This window comes from Suricata suricatta, chromosome 3 (genome assembly GCF_006229205.1).
Source record: "Suricata suricatta isolate VVHF042 chromosome 3, meerkat_22Aug2017_6uvM2_HiC, whole genome shotgun sequence".
Taxonomy (NCBI): domain Eukaryota; kingdom Metazoa; phylum Chordata; class Mammalia; order Carnivora; family Herpestidae; genus Suricata; species Suricata suricatta.
Genome location: NC_043702.1, coordinates 125,977,552 through 125,996,840, shown reverse-complemented (window position 1 = coordinate 125,996,840; position 19,289 = coordinate 125,977,552). Strand labels below are relative to the sequence as shown.

Here is a 19,289-nt window from a genome sequence, read left to right as displayed (position 1 = left end):
CAGAGCCCAACGTGGGGCTCAAACCCACGAACCATGAGATCGTGGCCTGAGCCGAACGAAGCTGCTTAACCAACTGAGCCACCCAGGCGCCCCACAATTACTGACTTTCTAAGCTAGAAATTATCTTGGTGATGATTTAGTTTTTAACCTCTTTTTATGGATAAAAAGATTTGGTTTTGGATAACAGGAGTATTTGTTTTATTTGAGAGAGGGAGAGAGTGAGCAAGTGCAAGGAGGGGAGAGGAGCAGAGGCAGAGAGAGAATCTTTTTTTTGTTTCCTAAATGTTTACTTTGAGAGAGAGAATTGGGGTGACAGGCAGAGAGAGAGAGAGAGAGAGAGAGAGAGAGAGAGAGAGAGCAAGCGAGCAAGAGAGAGAATCCCAAGCAGGCTCTGGACTTTGAGTGCTGAGCCCAACACGGGGCTCAGTCCCATGAACCATGAAATCATGACCTGAGAACCGAAAATCAAGTGTCAAGACTTAACCAGCTGAGCCCGACAGGTGCCCAGAGAGGAAGTGGGAGGGAGAGCATGGAGCCTGACCTGGGCATGGATCTCACAACCCTGGGATCATGACCTGAGCTGAAAGCAGAAGTTGGTCCCTCAACTGACTGGGCCACCCAGGCACCTCTTGCACCTTTTTTATTGATAGATTAGGACCTTTTATTTATTATTATTTTTTATTGTGTTTTTTTTTTTTAAATGTTTATTTTTGAGAGAGAGACAGTGTGAGCAGGGGAGGGGCAGAGGGAGAGGAAGACAGAGTCTGAAGCAGGCTCTGTGGTGGGGCTGGAACCCATGAACTGCAAGATGATGACCTGAGCCCAAGTTGGATGTTTGACCAACGGAGCCTCCCCGGCGCCCCAGGACCCTTCATTTTTAATACTGTACATTTACCTGAGTCATGGGTGAAGAGCTGTGCTAGACATTTTCTATAGCAGTGGTTTTCAGAATTTTTGGTCTGGATGATTCATATAAAAGCAATACTGAAAAACGATGTTCTTCCTTATATATTGATTCTGCATGTAAAGTGAGCATCCTCAGTTTTTCTTGATATGTTTAAGTGGTTGTAAAGGATGTAACTTTGGGAGGGTTATAAATATGGTTATTTTAAAAATAAAACTTTTATCTCTTTATTTTTAGAAGTTTATTTATTTAATTAGAGAGAGAACGCACACCAGTCGGGGAGGGGCAGAGACAGAGGGAAACTGAATCCCAAGCAGGCTCTGCACTCTTAGTGCAGTACCTGATGTGGGGCCCAGGGTCACGAATTGTGAGGCATTGACCTGAGCTGAAATCAGGAGTCAGACGCTTAACTACTGAACCACTCATGAGGCTTTAGGATCATCCTAATTTTTAAAATATTAAAATATAATGGACATATAACATGATGTAAGTTTAAGATATTTCTTTTTTTTTTATGGGGCGCCTGGGTAGCTCAGTCGGTTAAGTGTTTGACTTCGGCTCAGTTCATGATCTCACGGTTCTTGGGTTCGAGCCCCACATCAGGCTCTATGACAGCTAGCTTGGAGCATGGAGCCTGCTTCAGATTCTGTGTCTCCCTCTCTCTCTGACCCTCCTCTGCTCATGCTGTTTCTGTCTGTCTCTCAGAAATAAATAAAAAACAATAAAAAAAATTATATAAAAATTTTCCTTTTTCTTTTTAAAGTGTAAGTGGCTGTCTGGTCAGTATTATTATACACTTTTTTGTTAAGACCGGTACTTTGATTTTTCCTTTTCTGCCCTAAACACCCTATTGGACCCTTTTTCTTCTGCCTTTCCTTCTCCTATCTCTTTTTCTACCTTCTGTAGCATTCTGTTTAATTCTCTCCTACTACCTCTCTCCTCCTCTAACACATTCACTATCCTTTCCATCTTACTTGATCTTGAGAGCCTTCTTTTTCTTGTTACTGAAAGGCTCATGGGAGGTGAAGTCTTCTGTCCCTGTCCCCATCTATTGCCCCCATTGATTGCTGTCTTCTGCTCCTGCCAAGATTTGCTCTCTAGCTTTCCTGTCTCTCCATGGTATGAAAGCTCCTTCCAGCTTCCTGCCTCCATCTCTCTCCTTCTCTCAGTCCGTATTTTTCTGTCTATATATAAAATATGTAAATTGAATTTTCTTATCTCCCTTACGAATGACTTTATTATTCTGTGAAGGGACAACATGACTGTTACATTTAAAATTCCTATTTGTAAAGAAAGTAAGCAAATAAGAAGGGCATTTTGATGAGCACTTGGTGTTGTAAGTGAGTGATGAATCACTAGATTCTGCTCCTGAAACCAATATTGCAGTGTATGTTAACTAACTAAAATTTAAATTAAAAAAAAAGTAAATATATAACATCCTTCGTACTGCTAAGCAGTGTTCTAAGTGCTTTGTGTAAACTAACTCATTTAATTTTCAGTCCTATGAAATAGGTACTGTTGTTGCCCTACTCATTGTTGAGGTGAGGAAACTAAGGCACCGAGAAGTTGAGTAATTTGTGTAAAGTTATACAGTTGTATTGGTGGAATTGGAATTTGGTCCTAAGTAGTCAGTCTTAGGAGTATGTGCTTGAACTATACAGTCTTGCTTCTAAAAAGATAGTTGCTAGAATGGAAGTGTTAGCAGTAGAAATTCATTGTTTGTTCTTAGTACTGTGGCTGTTTTAAGGATCCAGAGAATTATAATTATAATTATGGATATAGAATATTCTTCAAGTTCAGTGGTATACAAGATTTCTCAGTAAAATGCAATGTAGTATGCACACAAAGTATTACAATTTAAGTCACAGTTTTTATTTAAATGGATAATCCTGTTACTGAAACATTAAAGTCTTATTTATGTACTTCTCTTTATTCCCACTACATTATTTCAGGCTCTCCTTTCTCTTCCCTGGATTATAATAGTAACTTTGTGAGATACATAGTAGGTTCCCATCTGTCTGCATTTCCAGCCTTAGTTGATAGTCCATTAATCATTAACGGAATCACTGTGACCCTGTGTTTCAGCATGAAGATTTTAAGTCATTTTTATCTCCTGCTCTTTTATGATTCACCCCTCTTTCTCACCCCCTTTATCTGTATTTTTTTCCACTTATTTTTCTGTTTAGTGAATCTCTGTGTGCCTGTTATAGCCCAATTCTAATGTCACCTTCTGTGTGTAGCCTACTCATTTACATTTCGATTGCTCCTTATCCTGTGTTCTGTGATAGTACTGATTATGACATTGTTACAACTACTGCACCTTATACATTTGTCTTCCAATACTCAGAGTTGCTTGAGGCTTAGTAGATTCAGTCTTGTTTGTCATTGAAGTGTGGATTCTTAGTGTGGGCTTGTTACCTCTCTGATTGGTTAAGAAATATTAATAGTACGGGGCGCCTGGGTGGCTCAGTCGGTTAAGCCTCCGACTTTGGCTCAGGTCAGATCTCACGTTCGTGGGTTTGAGCCCCACGTCAGGCTCTGTGCTGACAGCTAGCTCAGAGCCTGGAGCCTGCTTCCGGTTCTGTGTCTCCTTCTCTCTCTGCCCCTCCGCCTCTCATGCTCTGTCTCTCTTTGTATCAAAAATAAATAAAACATTAAAAAAAAAAAGAAACATTAATAGTTGGATTGTGGTATAGTAGGAAGTATTAGTTGGATTTATATCCCAGTTCTCTTATATTGTATGTTACCATGAGTGAGTTCATGATGCTTTCTAATTTTCTCAACTCTGAAATGGGAGGATAACCCATAGGATAATGTCTATAAATTAAAGTGCTAGACTAGTGCTAAACTGGCTTAGTACTGGTTTCTTTTTCTTTATCAGGTTTTTGTTGTTTTTGTCTGTTGTTATCTGTTGTTTGTTAAAGACAGAAGGAAAGAATTTGTAGAATTGGTTAATTCAGTGGCTCAGTGGTAGTATCAAGTTCTCTCTCTCTGTTCCTCTCTCTCCAGCATAGGCACTGGTTCTTTGACTAGCTCCCCCCCAAGACGGCAGGATGGCTCTAAGTGGTTCCAGATAGCCAGTCATTCCATAGGACCGGGGTGGGACCTGGCTTTTCTGAAAGCTTGTGGCAGCCCGACACTTGGGAGAAAATTATGTTGTTCTTTATAAAAAGAGGGGGAAGATGTTTTTGATAGGTAACTGACAGTGTCCACCTATAAAATTGATATTTGTAGGAAAGTAACAAACAAAAAGAAGAACAAATAAAAATGGTTAGTGCCTACTTCATAGAATCAACCAGGTACCATGTGGAGTATGGGACAGTTTCACACAGTGAAGAATTGTCTCCCTCCAGGTGCTGATAGAGTCATTGAGATACGTACAAGAAAACAGACATTCTACACAGTTCTCCTGTGGCAGTGGTGGTAGTGGTATTAGCCGTTGTGGTAGTAGCTGTGGCAGAACCGTTTCAAATTTGATATAAAATGAAAACCTAGCAATTTCTGCTTAGCATCTTTTTAATTTGGGGGCTCTTTAAATTGAAAATCGAACCCATTATAACAGAACAATTAGGTGATGCATTTAACAATAATAGAAATTATATGTGCTTTTTGTTTTGTTTTTCTTTTCAGTGAATGAGCTCATTCTCAAACAGAACCAAAGATTTGAGGAAAAGAGGTTCAAATTGGACCACTCAGTGAGTAGTACCGTATGTTTCGACTCTTATTACTATTTTTAATAAATTTCAATTTGTTGTTTTTATTGATTTAATATTAATTTAAAATTTTGTTTTTTTGAGAGAGAGTGCACAAGTGAGCAAGTGGCAGAGAGAGAGAGAGAACCTCAGGATGGGCAGAGGGAGGCAGGAAAGGAAGGGGAGAGAGAGACAGAAAAAAGCAGGGCTCATCTGAAGCAGGGCTCGAGCTCACCCGAGGTGGGACTTAACTCATGAACCCCATGAGATCCTGACCTGAACCGAAGTCAGATGCTTAATGAATGAGCCACCCAGGTGCCCTAATATTAATTAGATATGAAAGCTTAATATGTCATGGATCTTTTTTTTTTTTTTAAAGGAAATTTGTTTTAGGTTTATTCTGTTTAGTAAAGAACGTTGTTAACTACATTGTCCAAAATTTATTGACCACATTTTGAAAGGTCACACCAAGTCATTGTTGGCTTGTAACACATGACATTTGGAGGATTATATGGCAGTGTGAAACTATGGTTGGTAATTTGGAAAACTGTTGGAAGATTCTGAATTTAAGAGGATCAGTCCCAAATTATTGAGGGGAGTGAGCTTAAATTAATGCCTTACCAAATACAAAGTTGAAAATATGGCTAGGCAAATCATTAAAATCCAAGCACTTACTTATTTAGTCATAAAAGTTTATTTATTTTGAGGAGGGGGAGGGGCAGGGATTGGGAGAGAGAATCCCAAGCAGGGTCCATACTCTCAGCACAAAACCCAGCACGAGGCTTTATCCCACAAACCTGTGAGATCATGATGTGGACAGAAATCAAGAGTTGGACACCCGGTTGACAGAACCACCAAGGCACCCCAAAATCCAAGCACTTCTTTTGAAGGGAGTTAATACCTTAAGCTGTGCCCACTTAATATTTGTCTTGAATATGACTTTTGTATCTATTACCTAAATTCATTTAAGGGAGAAACAGTGTTTAATTTATGATTAGAAGAATGGGAGCCACTAGCTGGGAAGGAGTAGGTTAGAATATCAAAGTATTTTTTTTTATATCTATGTCATAACATATTAGGAAGTAGCAGTTAAGCATTTGTTTTAGAATCTCTGAAACAGTCTTCTTGAAGTTGCTGTGTTTCTTCTTCATTTTTAGAATGGCCACAGGTGGCAAATATTTCAAGATTTGTTGGGAACTGACCAAGATAACCTTGATTTGGCTAATGTCAACCTTATGTTGGAATTACTAGTGCAAAAGAAGAAACAACTGGAAGCAGTAAGTGGTAGCTGAACTTAAAAACATTTTAAGTGGTGATTTTTATTGCATTGAGAAAGATCTAGAAATGCTTAAAAATAATAGGGTAGTGTCTGTTACTAAGTTCATCCAATTTTATTCTGTAAGAAAACATGTGCAAGGTATCACTTCTAACAAATTACCCATTCCAAGTAAAAGAAAAGACAAACACCTTTTTTCTTTTTCTTTTTAAAAATATTTATTTTGAGAGAGAGAGAGAGCGCACACGAGCGTGTAAGAGAGCATGAGTGGGGAAGATGGGCAAAGAGAGAATCCCAAGCAGACTCCATGCTCAGCACAGAGCTTGATATGGGGCTGTATCACATGACCATGACATCATGACCTGAGCCAAAATCAAGAGTCTAACTGACTGAGCCATCTAGGTGCCCGATTTCTTTTTAAAAACATTTATTTTGGGAGAGACAGCAAGGAGGGGAGGGACAGAGAGAATGGAAGAGAGAGAATCTTAAGTAGGCCCCTTGCTGTCAGTGCAGAGCCCTGACGTGGGGCTCAGTTCATGGACTGTGAGATTATGACCTGAGCAGAAGGCAACAGTCATATGCTTAACTGACTGAGCCCCCCAGGTGGGTGCCCCAAGAAAAATTTCTTATATACAACTTAGTTGGACTGTCCAGTTTATACTAAGAAAAACTGAGTGATAAGAAAGACATGAGAAAGTACAGTTTTGTTTTAATGGGGAACAATTATATTGGTCATTTTTTTCTAATAAATATATTACTTGCCATATCTTCTCTTCTTCACATATGAGATTTAGAAGAGAAAATAGATATTATTTTTATCTACATGAAATCCTTTCAGCAAGCGTCCATTGGTGGCAGCTGTAGTCTATGGCTTAAAGGAATTTATAGAAAGATGGGAATGAGAACTAAATATATCCTGTTTCATCTAATGAAAGCAAATAAATGTAAAATTGCATTTATTTCATGTAAATATAAACAGTGTAAAATGTGAATTTGCATGTATTAGTCAAGAATGGAATATAATCCATTAGGAGCAACTCACACCTTAGCATAGGCAGAGTCCCCGTGACCTGGCTTAAATGAAAAGGAGGGGGTTAAGTGAGTGAGTGAGTGAGTAGCTGACATACAGGAAAAGGACAAGTTTAAGAACCAAATATCGGGAAGATTGGAACCATAGCTTCTCTGGAGACTATGAGGAAATGAAATCAGGCTCTCGAATGTTGTTGGGTCTTTGGTGCCTCATGTGTTCTTCAGGACAGGTCTGATTTCCTTTTCTCAGATTTTTATCACATGGTGGGTAATATAGTCACTTGCACTTTCTTCATTTATATTTATGTTTTAAAGAAGCAAAAGGGCTTTCCTTTCCAGTTTCAGTTTAAAAAATTCTGTGGCGGAAGTGTTTATTAACATAGCTTAGATCTGGAGTGCATCCGATAGAAATGGGCGTCTTTTAGTAGGCCAAGGGACTGGTGGAGGTTGTGCTTAACAGAATGATTCTCCCAGGTTGTGGTTTTTTTAAGGGGCAGGGCCCTTAGGAATTTCTCCTGTCTTTTTGGAAGAGGGGCTTTATCTTTTATTTACTTATTTTCTTTTAGTTTTATTGAGATATGATTGGCATATAACATTGTGTACACTTAAGGTATATAGCATAATGTCTTGATATACATGTATGGTGCAGTGATTACCACAGTAAGTTTAGTAACATCCATCATCTCATATAGCATCCATTACCTCATATAAGTACAAGAGAAACAAAAAAGGAAGTGTTTTTCTTTGTAATGAAAATTTTTAGGATTTACTCTTTTAGTAATTTTTTTTAATTGATTTTTGAGAGACAGAAAGAGACCGCGTGAGCAGGGGAGGGTCAGAGAGAGAGGGAGATAAAGAATCTGAAGCAGGCTCCAGGCTCTGAGCTAGCTGTCAGCACAGAGCCTGCCTGATGCGGGGCTCGAACCCATGAACTGTGAGATCATGGCCTGAGCTGAAGCCAGACGCTTAACCGACCGAGTTACCCAGGCGCCCCTCTTTTAGCAATTTTCAAATATACCATATAGTGGTATTGACTGTAGTCATTGTGTTGTATCCTCAGTACTTATTGTAACTGGAAGTTTGTACATATTGATCACCTTCATCCAGTCCGCCCCCCTCCCTCATTTCTAGTTAGCACAAATCTGATCTCTAGCAGTATGGTGTGTTTTGTGTTAAGATTCCACCTGTAAGTGATATCAATCTCTGTCAGACTTTTTCACTTAACATAATGCCCTCAAGGTCCATCCATGTTGTTGCAAGTGGTTAAGATCTCCTTTATTCTCACGGCTGAATAATATCCCATTGTGTATATACCTGCCATGTCTTTGTCCATTCTTGGTGGTGGACCCTTATCTGTATCTTGGTTATTTTGTAAATAATGCTGTAGGGTCCATGCATGTGTCTCTTCAGTGTAGTGATTCAGTTGTTTGAATAAATACTGAAAAGTAGGATTACTGGATCATATGGTAGTTTTCAATTTTTATTTTTCTTAAGAATGCCCAGAAGTTTGATTCAAGGTTCAGAGGTGGTGGCCAGGCTGCCTTCCTTGTTGTCCAGCACCTCCTTCTCCAGTATTGGCTTTGTTTTTATTTTTATTTTTTTTGAAAATTGAAGTAAGGTTCTTGTTTTTAATTTTTTTTTAGTGTGTGTTTATTTGAGAGAGAGAGAGAGAGAGAGAGAGAGAGAGAGAGAAAGTGAGAGCGAGCAAGCCAGCAGGGGAGGGCAGAGAGGAAACAATCCAAAGCAGGCTCTGAACTGTCAGCATGGAGCCCAATACGGGGCTTGAACTCCTAAACCATGAGATCACGACCTGAGCCGAAATTGGATGCTTAACCTACTGAGCCACCCAGATGTCCCGAGTGAGGGAAGATTCTTAACGTGAATTTTTTTTCAAAATTGCTTTCCCAAGGGAAACTCTCCTTATGCCTCCAGCGATGGGCGTTTGAACTGGTCCTTCTGGTGCTATTAGCCACCTTGTGCAGAGGGGGTTTCAGTAGCTTGCGTTCAAGATTTGTCCTTCTGTAGTGCAGGGATCTGCTCCATCCCAGCTGTTACCTCCAGCTGGGATCTACAGTGCCTTGTAGATCTGGAAGGTCAGGTGGACCAGGGAAGCCATGCAGCCGTTATGGTACCTGTGTACCTAGAAGCCTTCCAACAGTTAGGTGGTGAAAAGCCACATAACTATTTTCAGTTTTTTGAGAAACCTCCATACTGTTGTTTCTCACAGTAGTTGTACCAATTCACATTCCCACCCGCAGTGCACGGGGGTTCCTTTTTCTCCGCATCCTCACCGCCAGGTGTTAGCTCCTCTCCTTTAGATAAGAGCCGTTGTAACAGGTGTGAGGTGATAGCTCATAGTGGCTTTAATTTGCATTGCCCGAATGATTTGTCAGTTATTGGCTGTCAGTGCAGAGCCTGATGTGGGACTCGATCCAGATCATGACCTGAGACAAAATCATGTGTTGGACACTTGACTCTCAGGCACCCCTGCTTATTAATATGTTGGTTGGCTGTCAGGAATTGTAAATTTTGTTTAGTTTTTTTTTCTATTACTTTATACATTCCTGAGCTTTGTTCTGTTAAATTACTTGGAAATAGTTGGATTCTTTTGAATCTTTTTTTTAAAGCTTTATTAGGTGGTAACAGAGGATATTTTTATGTAGGCTAATTTTGCCCCACTGCCAAAGCAAACTTTTTGAGTATTCTTTTTTTTTACTTTGTAATCAGTATATTAAGGAAACATTCATACATTTCAAGAATTGCTTAAATCTGATATCTAGATTTAAGCCTGTGAATATTACTGTTAAACCTACAATTTTTAAAAATGTTTTTTATTTATTTTTGAGAGACACAGAGAGACACAGAGAGAGAGGGAGGCACAGAATCTGAAGCAGGCTCCAGGCTCTGAGCTGGCTGTCAGCACAGAGCCTGACTCGGGGCCCGAATCCACGAACTGTGAGATCGTGATCTGAGCCGAAGTCAGACGCTCAACCGACTGAGCCACCCACACGCCCCTAAACCTACAATTAAAGCTATTCATCATAATTTGCTATACTAGCAACATTAGATTACAGTTACTTCGGAGTATTAAATGGTTTAAAGTAACACCTTCATATCTCATACATGCAAATTAACTTCTCACTTAAGTTCCCCTGCTCCGAAAGTCACTATTCTGAAGCTTATCATGGTCCAAAGAGAAGGAAAAAAAAGGTATAATCTGAACTGATGTATATATATAAAAAAAAAAAGAAAAGATGGTGCTGCAGAGGGGAACGCTGTTCTAGCTTAACAATTAAGGGTCATACACTAAAGTCAGTACATACACTTAGCATTTTAGTCTAAACTGTCTCATGTACATAGAAGTGAAGTCAGTTACAAAGTATGGCCTAACAAATGCTAGGGGAAATTTTTAAAAAAGGAGTTTTAACAACTACGAAATAGATTTATCTCGTACACTGAAGTCATACATACAGGGCTAAGTCAGAGCCTTTATATTTGAATTTCTTCTTTATCTTTTATAACTCTACTAAGTGTAATTGAGTATTCAAAACAGTAGGAAGCAGTGCGCTATGATTGTGGTCCTTCACTTGCTCATTACTGCATTAGAAGGCCAGCAGTGTCCCTCCCTTGCCCCGGTAAGAGGTCTGACACCACACAGCACTTCCAGGTTGACGCTCATCATCCTCATGTGCTTCTCCATTTGTAATGGTGCCATCTTCCTTGATTTGGATCAAAATCCATCAGTTCTACCTGGGCCAATTCATCCGTCTCTTCTGCTTCCTTCCTCTCAGGTAGGAGTTTTCCCAGCAGGGAGAGTTCGTCAGGAGAGAGAAAGGCATTCTCAGGAAAGTTTACCTTAAATTCGATGATTAGGTGACCTTTTCCATATGGTCTCCAATAAACTGGCATGCCTTCATTTGGCACACACTGGATACCTCCATGCCTGACAGTCTCACCCAGGGTGAGAGGTAATGATGATGGCTTGGTTGTCAAGAGTAGGTATTGTCTTTTGAAAGCCACACAGTGCTTCACGCAGGGGTACATCCGCACATATGAGGAGATCTCCTTGCCGAGTAAAATCAGCATGGTCCTTCTGATCTAAAACAGTGATGCTATCTCCTGGCTCCAGTCCTGGGTCTTGGTCTCCTTCACCATGGAGTGTTATCTTCTGGCCATCTTCATGCCTTTGTCACTATAAACTTCTAGAAGTTGTTTACTTGACCCCATTGCAGCTTTTACATGTCTTTAGAACTGATCTCTTTCCCGTGGTCCTGCCACTCCATGCACACAGATTGAACTTGTTGAACCATTCTAGGTCCCATCTGGTGGAAAAAAAATTTTTTTTAATTCTTTCTTTATAAAAATGTTCATTTATTTTCAGAGAGAGGAGAGAGTGAGCATGAGTGAGCAGAGGAGGGGCAGAGAAAGAGGGAGAGAGAAAATCCCAAGCAGGTTCTATGCTGTCAGCATATAGCCCAACGTGGACTCAATCCCAGGAACCTTGAGATCATGAACTGAGCCAAAATCAAGAGTCAGATGCTCAATCTACTGAGCTACCCAGGTGCCTCTCTTTTACCATGGTGGGGAGTGGGAAGGAGCACATTGCTGGACACACAGCTCAGGCAGCTGCCACTCCTCTGTTTCTCACTGAGCATTCTGGAAAGTTCTACCCTTTTTTGAGTATTCTACCTGATGTTTTTGTATTTCAAGGCTTTTCTGCCCTGGCTCCTTGGAAAAGATAATATTTCTGGTCCTCTTTCTTGCTATCTATCTTAATTTCAAGTTAGCTAACATACAGTGTAGTCTTTTAAGCGTTCTCTCTTTTTTTTTAAAAAAAGTTTTTAATGTTTGTTAATTTATTTTGAGAGAGATAGAGCATGAGCAGGGGACAGGCAGAGAGAGAGAGGGGGAGAGAAAGAGAAAGAATTCCAACTAGGCTCCATGCTGCCAGCACAGAGTTAGATGCAGAGCTCGAAGTCCTGAACCGTGAGATCATGCCCTGAGCCAAAATTGAGTCAGATGCTTAACCTACTGAGCCACTTAGGCACCCCTGTTACTCACATTTTTAAGCATTCTCTTTTTAATCTTCTGTTTCCTTTATGTATTTTCTTTTATATTCACATGTGAAATTATAGTTTCAGAAATTTGCTATTTATCTCCTTTCTTGAAATTTTACTTTATTTTATTTTTAATGTTTATTTTATTTTTGAGAGAGAAAGAGAGAGAGAGACACCCCGCCGACAGGAGAGGGGCAGAGAGAGGGAGACACAGGATCCAAAGCACTCTCTAGGTTCTGAGCTATCAGCACAGAGCCCAATGTGGGGCTCAAACTCCCGAACCGTGAGATCATAACCTGAGCTGATATCGGAAGTTTAATCGACTGAGCCACCCAGGCACCCCCTAAAATATCCTTTTAACGAAGATTAAATTGCAGAAAAGGTCCATTTGCTGAACTGAATTCCTATTGTTCTTAGTTGGTTCCAGTTTTCCTTTGACTTTGAGGCTTTGGGGCATTTTTTCCCTCTTCTTTCTACAAATCAGTTGCATTCTTAGCTTATTTACATATTCTAGTTGATAGACTGAAGCAGAGTATTCAGACTTAGTATTGGAGGATAGTTTGTACACATCCACATCCTTTGCAATTGCATCAACAGTGCTGGCTGTGTGTGTTGTTTTTGTATAAAGAGACGGTCTTTGCTCTTAGGCCGAATATTTTGTTGACCATTACAGAGAACCAGTATAAGAAATCCTAAGAAAGATGCAGAAGGATATTTGTCATCATTGTTGGGGCACAGAGCCCTGATGAGTTTGTTCTTTGTGATAGTTCAGCTTACCTTTCAGGAATGTGTCTAAGGTCCAGTAAGTACCATTTTGTTTTGAGGAGAACAATTCACTTTAAAAGTTTCATGATACTATGTTTTAAAAATTTATTCACTTGTGAAACATGAATTCCCTTATGTTAATTAGAATATCCTAATGTGATTGTCTCTTTGTATTTGTTCTCCCTTGTCCGTATTATTTTGACTTAAACATTTCATTGATCTATTTTGCCTTTTAAATATGCAAAATATGAAGAGCCCTTCTCTCTCCTCACAGGGGATAGACTCTGGGAGTGGGGTGGCCCTGCTTTTTTGTGTAATGTGTAATATTTAGGGATTTGTCAAATTTTGGCTTATTTTTATTATCTGGGAATTTGGTTTAATTTTATTTTGAGAGGTGGAGGGGGGGGGCAGAGGGAGAGAGAATCTTAAGCAGGCTCCACACTCACTGCACAGCCAGTTACAGGGCTCAGTCCAACAATCATGTCCTAGGCCAAAATCAGGGAGGTTGCCTTACTGACTCAGCCACCTTACTGACTGAGAGGCTCCTGGAGACTTGTGAAACTAAGGTTCTTGGAATCTTTTCTGGAGTAACAGGATCAAATATAATTGTCCCTATTTGTTTTAACAAATGCTCCCCAGATAATTCTGGTGCATAACAAGGTAAATGAAAGTTTTATTATTTTTCTTATTTATTTATTTTTGTTTGATTTGGAAGTGATTTACTGGTCTTTATTCTTCTTCTTTTGAGATATATAAATTTGAATTACCTTGGTTAATAAACCATCTCATTCCATTTTTAGCTTCTAATGATCTTTTTATATATATGCATTCATCAGTTTCACCTGGAATTCCTTGGCTCTTTGTTTGAATTTTAGTAGTAATAGATAAATATTTTCAGTTTTATATTTTATACCCAGAGGTTGTCAAGCTTATAATTATCTTTTATCTGCTACATTTGTTTCACTTAACAATTTGTATTATTTATCTCTCCTTCCACTTGATTATATTAAGGTATTTGTTTTTAAAATGTTTGATTTTGACTGAAATTTTCTATGGAAATACAGTTAGTCTCACATCTGTGGGAGTAGGTAATAGCCACACATTGTAAGTTTCATTTCTAAAAGGTATGGATTCCTTATTTACTATGCTGCTTTTGGAGAAAGCAATTGTTTCTAGAAAGTATGTTGATTCCACTATGATTGTTTTGTCTTGGTGTTCTCTTAGTGTGGTTGGAGGGGAAAGCTGGGGCAGATGACAGAGTTGCCATTTTCCATAAGTGGTTTTTCAGTATGGTAGATGAGGAATATAGTTTAAAACACCTGTTTCTTAAAAATGACTTTTAGTTTTGGGGGAGAATGGCTTGCTTTTAAAAATGCCAGTTAGTAAATGAGAAAACTGATTAAGTAGAAGTAATAGGCTCTAACTTAAATGGGTGCATGAAGTTGCTTCACACTGGTTATAGTGCAGTGTTAAACTTTGAACTCATAGTCATGTTTTTATTTTATTTTTTTAAATAGTTTATTGTCAAATTGGTTTCCCTAATAGTCATGTTTTTAAAAGAACAATTATAATTTTCTATTATAGGAATCACATGCAGCCCAACTACAGATCCTTATGGAATTCCTCAAGGTTGCAAGAAGAAATAAGAGAGAGGTATATTATTTTGTGTGTTTTACAAATGTTTCCTTTACTGTTGTTGAGTATTCCCATTTCCCCCCATTTTTGTAAAGGCATTTCATGCTCAAAAGCTTATTTAAATATGTAAAAAAGACTTTTGAGTTGTAGGCTGTTTTCTTATGCTTTGTTATTTTAACTTTTTTTTGCCTTTAGAACTTGGTACTTTATTATTTTAATTTTATTATTTATTTCATACTTTTTTGGATACTTTATTACTATTTTTATGTTTGTCTATTTATTTTGAGAGCGCGAGCATGGGAGGGGCATAGAGGGAGGGAGGGAGGGAGGGAGACAGAGAGAGAGAGAGAGAGAGAGAGAGAGTCCGTCCCAAGCAGGCTTCATGGGGCTCGTTCCCATGAACCTAGAGATTGTGACCTGGGCCAAGATTAAGAGTCAGATGCTTAACTGAGCCATCCAGGCACCCCTACGAATTGGTACTTTAAAATCCTTTTTTGGATGTGTACTGAAAAGTTTTCTGTAGGATTGAATACAGTGACTTAACCTCAAAGCTCTAAAGAGTAGAAAATAGAATTACCAAATGACACTCTGAAAAGAGAACTTTGGAACTTTGGATAATAAAGTCTTATGTATTTTTCTTATGGCAAAAATGTATGCTGGGGGGACAAACCGGCAAAAACATAGCTACTACCTATTTAGAACTTGGAAATGTGTCATACAGGATAGCTAAAAGGTAATTTTTTATTAATAATCTTATAATCAGGGATTTTTTCATTTTATATTTTAAAATTCTTCAATTACACTATCGGTACAAAATATGGGAAAATCAAAGGCAAAAATCCTATTCAATGGGGAGAATGCTAATATAACTTCAAAAAGCAGTTTTTATTTAAATTCCAAACTGTCTTCAAATTTCTTATATTTTTAAATTTTCTATGTAAGATTTTTTTATTAATTAAAAAAATACATGTAATGTCTATTATGTGCCAAGTTTTGGGCCATCTATTTTTGAAACTAAAAAGTTGAGAGATGTTTTTATTTTGATGAAGTATGGTTAGTGTGCGTTGTCAGAACCTTACATTATCTTAGAGTGCTATTTCCTCTGTTTCTGATTATTTGTGATATCTATTTTTAACTTTTTTAAAATTCAAATTGGATTTTTCTGTATTATACTGTTGATAGCTAAATATTCTTTATCTGGTTTATGGCTTTTTTAAAAATTAAACTTAAGCTTTGCAGAGCTAATAATTGTGATTTTAATATGTCTGTTAACAAAAACATGTTCATTATAAATTTAAAATTTATTCCTCTCTTTTTTTCCTTTTTGGTGGCTACTTCTTAAACTTTGGTCTGCATAAGAATCACCTGAAGACCTGATAGAATCCAGGTTCCAATTAAGGGGCTGTGTTTTGGAACCCCATAGTCTGTATTTCTAGGAAGCTTCAGGCGATGATATGGTTGGTCCTTGGACCACACTTGCATAGCAAAGCTGAAAATTTTATAATGTATGGAAATAAAATTATTAATTTCATATGTACACTCAACATCTTTTTGCTATAGAAAATTCTTTGGAAAAGTGATAGTTTTTCATATTCCATATATACCTACCAACTTTTAAAGATAGAATGTGAAATTGTTTTACAGTAGTTTCATATGCTTCTTTGTGCCTTAAATTTTAAACTCATTGAATGTGGGATTAAGTACATGAGAAGTTAGGTGATAATGAATGAGTAAATGATTCAATTAAGTGTATAGTCCAAACATAGGGTGTCTGAGGGTTAAATTAAATGGCTGGTCATTGTCTGTGTCCTGAATTATTATTAAAAAAATTTTTTTAATGTTGATTTATTTTGAGAGAGAGGCCAAGTATCAGCGAGAGGGAGGGAGACACAGAATCCAAAGCAGGCTCCAGGCTCTGAGCTGTCAGCACAGAGCCTGATGTGGGGCTCAGACTCATGGACCATGGGATCATGACCTGAGCTGAAGTCAGAGGCTTAACCAAGTGAGCCTCCCAGGCTCCCCTATGTCCTGAATTATTTAAGGTTTTCATTAGACCCTGAGGTTTTTCACTGCTTTTCTAGAGGTCTACTGATGCTTGAAACAAAATTGTTAGATTTTAAAATGTCTCAGGTAATAACAGGATACAGCATATAACTCTAAAAAAAAAACAAACTGTGAAGATTCTGAGATTATTACCCTACTAGGAAGCTGACGAGTTAGCCTGTCACACTTTCATTTGTGCTGTCAGTTTCACAAGACTTCTGGGCTGGAGATAGAGGGTTTGCACATTTGGTGCACCTGCTTCATGTTTGCATGTTTTCTCTGAACCTTAAGTCTCGCCAGGGTGACGTAGAGATGGGCTCAGGTAAAAGGTGCACATAGGGCATTTATGTAACAACTAAGGAACCCCAAGTTTAAGAAATCCCAGTGTTTTAAAAGGTCTGCTGGCAAACCTCTCTAGCCTTTGCCCTGGAGGGAGGTACTATTTTTATCATGTTGATCAGAAAACAAATCTGCCCTCTGTCCCTGACAAAGTCACTATTTTCAGGGTTCACTGTAGACACATCCTTGAAAAGATAGTTTGGAACTAAAGCTATGACAGGATGTTCAGAAATGGGAGAGATCAGTAGAAAATTGTTTTCTAATAAATAACTCATCCTTGTGATTTTAATTTTTCCTCTCTCACATGTGGTGGTCGAGGGCCTCTAATAATCTTCTAGGATACTGCTTTTGATCACGTAGCTCTTAGTAGAAGTATATTTTTGTAATTGAATGTCTGGGTTAATTGTACTGTAGAATTTTGCAGTGTGGTTTTAGATTGATCTTGTGAATGAATGATTTCTTTTTCCATTTTGAAGCACTTTAACTGAGAGGTGCACTAGTTCTACATACTTCTGGATATTGATGTCTCTTTGGTTTATTGATTATATTGTTATTAATACATTTTGGTTTCCTTTTGTTTCTTGTGGTTGTTGTGCCTATAATTGAGTGATTTTGAGTTATTTCAGGTTTAATTATCTAAGAGACACTGAGGAGCAAGGTTAAAAAAGTTTTAAACATTTGAAAATTTAGTGCTTTGTCAATAGACTTTAAAAGTTTATCTGTTACTTTGATTGAATTTCATAAATTTCTCCATAATTGGAGTCAGGTACATTAGTGATATGTAATCATAATAAACTTTAGTCTAGAAATTTAGTTGATTAATACCTCATAATTCTGTACAGACAGAATGAAGTGAGTGGTTATATTTTTCACATTTATTGTAAAGTATATTTGCATACCTAATCCTCAAAATGAATATTTGTTAGAGGTCTTGCATCTAGTTGTGTAATTTACACTTGAACTTATTCAAAGTATAGGCTGACCAGGAGGCAAACTACTACTTTTGAATTTATTTTCCTAAGAGTAACATTCAGACTTGAAAATTAACTTTGTGATCTTATACTTAACTTTTTTTGGGTTATGATATGTGTTGGTTTAGATATTGATATATACCAATCTAAGAAGTTAAATCTGCTTTTCAGATTTAACATACTTATTTACTCCAATATCACATCTTGCTAGTACTTTAGGGCTGTTAGAATTCTTTATTTATTTGTTTATTTTTAAGTTATTTTTCCCTACTGACTCTTTTTCGGATATTACGAGAAGGACACATAGTAGGCATGTGCATTTATTATCTATTGCTGTGTAACAGGTTACCATCAAAATGAATGGCTTAAAACATTAAACATTTAATATCTTGGGTCAAAAATTGTGGGGCAGTATAGCTGAGTGCCTTGGCTCAAGGTTTCTAGCAAGCTGCTGTCAAGATGTTGGCCAGGGTAGCAGTTAACCTCAGAGTTCGCTTGGGGTAGGAATCCTTCCAAGCTCACCCACTGGCCATTGGAAAAGGATACCAATACCTTGGCACATGGGCTTCTCCATTGGTTGCTCACTACATAGCTTCTGGCTTCTCTCAGAGGGAGCAAGTGAGAAAGAACACATTTTGAAGACAGCAGTTATATATAATTTTTAAACTTAAATTTGGAAGTTACATTCTAGCACATGTGCTATTTTCTGGTCATTAGAAGCAAATTATTAGGTCCAGCCCACATCAGGAGAGGTAATTATACAAAGGTGTGAATACTCAACAGGAAACTTTGGAGACCATCTTAGATTCTGCCTGCCATGGCATTTAATAAGTATAAATATTTAAAAATTTTATTTAGTTCTAGAGAGAGAGGAGTGTGAATTCATGAGAGCTGGAGAGGGGCAGAGAGAGGGAAAGAGTCCCAAGCAGGGTTCTGCTCTGTCAGCAAAGACTGGAGGTGGGGCTCGACCTCACAAGCTGAGATCGTGACCTGAGCAGAAGTCAGAAGTTAGACGCTTAACTGACTGAGCCACTCAGGTACCCCAATAAGTAAATATATTTAAATGAACATGTTATACTTTTTTCATGGTCAAATAGAACAGAAGGGCTCTGGGTTTAATGCAAAAGCCAAATTTGTATCAGCATTTAAATAATTGCCTTATATTTAATTAGATTTAGTTTTAAAGTACACTCTTGGGGGCACCTTGGTGGCTCGGTTGAGCGTCCGACTTCAGCTCAGGTAATGATCTCATGGTCCATGGGTTTGAGGCCCATGCCGGGCTCCCTGCTGTCAGGGACAGAGTCTGCTGTGGATCCTCTGTTGCCTTTTCTCTCTGCCCCTCCCCTGCTCACACACATAGGCATGCTCTCTTTCTCTCTTCTGCTCAAAAATAAATAAACATCCAAATGGCCTACAGACACATAAAACGATGCTCATCACTCATCATCAGGGAAACACAAATCAAAACCACACTGAGGTACCACCTCACACCAGTCAGAGTGGCTAAAATGAACAAAGCAAAAGACTACAGTTGTTGGAGAGGGTGTGGAGAGATGGGCACCCTCATACACTGTTGGT

At 38.3% G+C, this 19,289-nt stretch overlaps 1 protein-coding gene and 1 pseudogene across 2 annotated transcripts in view; one reads left to right on the top strand and one right to left on the bottom strand.

Moving 5' to 3' along the window:
* Window positions 1-19,289, top strand: part of COP1 (COP1 E3 ubiquitin ligase) — a 227,994-nt gene that overhangs the window by 37,142 nt on the left and 171,563 nt on the right. The window contains exons 4-6 of one of the 2 annotated variants that reach the window (XM_029935120.1): window positions 4,535-4,611; window positions 5,754-5,873; window positions 14,308-14,376. In XM_029935120.1, the coding sequence (XP_029790980.1) occupies window positions 4,535-4,611; window positions 5,754-5,873; window positions 14,308-14,376 (266 nt within the window). The remainder of the gene's footprint in view (window positions 1-4,534; window positions 4,612-5,753; window positions 5,874-14,307; window positions 14,377-19,289) is intronic. The other variant, XM_029935121.1, reaches the window with a different exon arrangement.
* LOC115288668 lies at window positions 10,504-13,205 on the bottom strand (annotated as a pseudogene).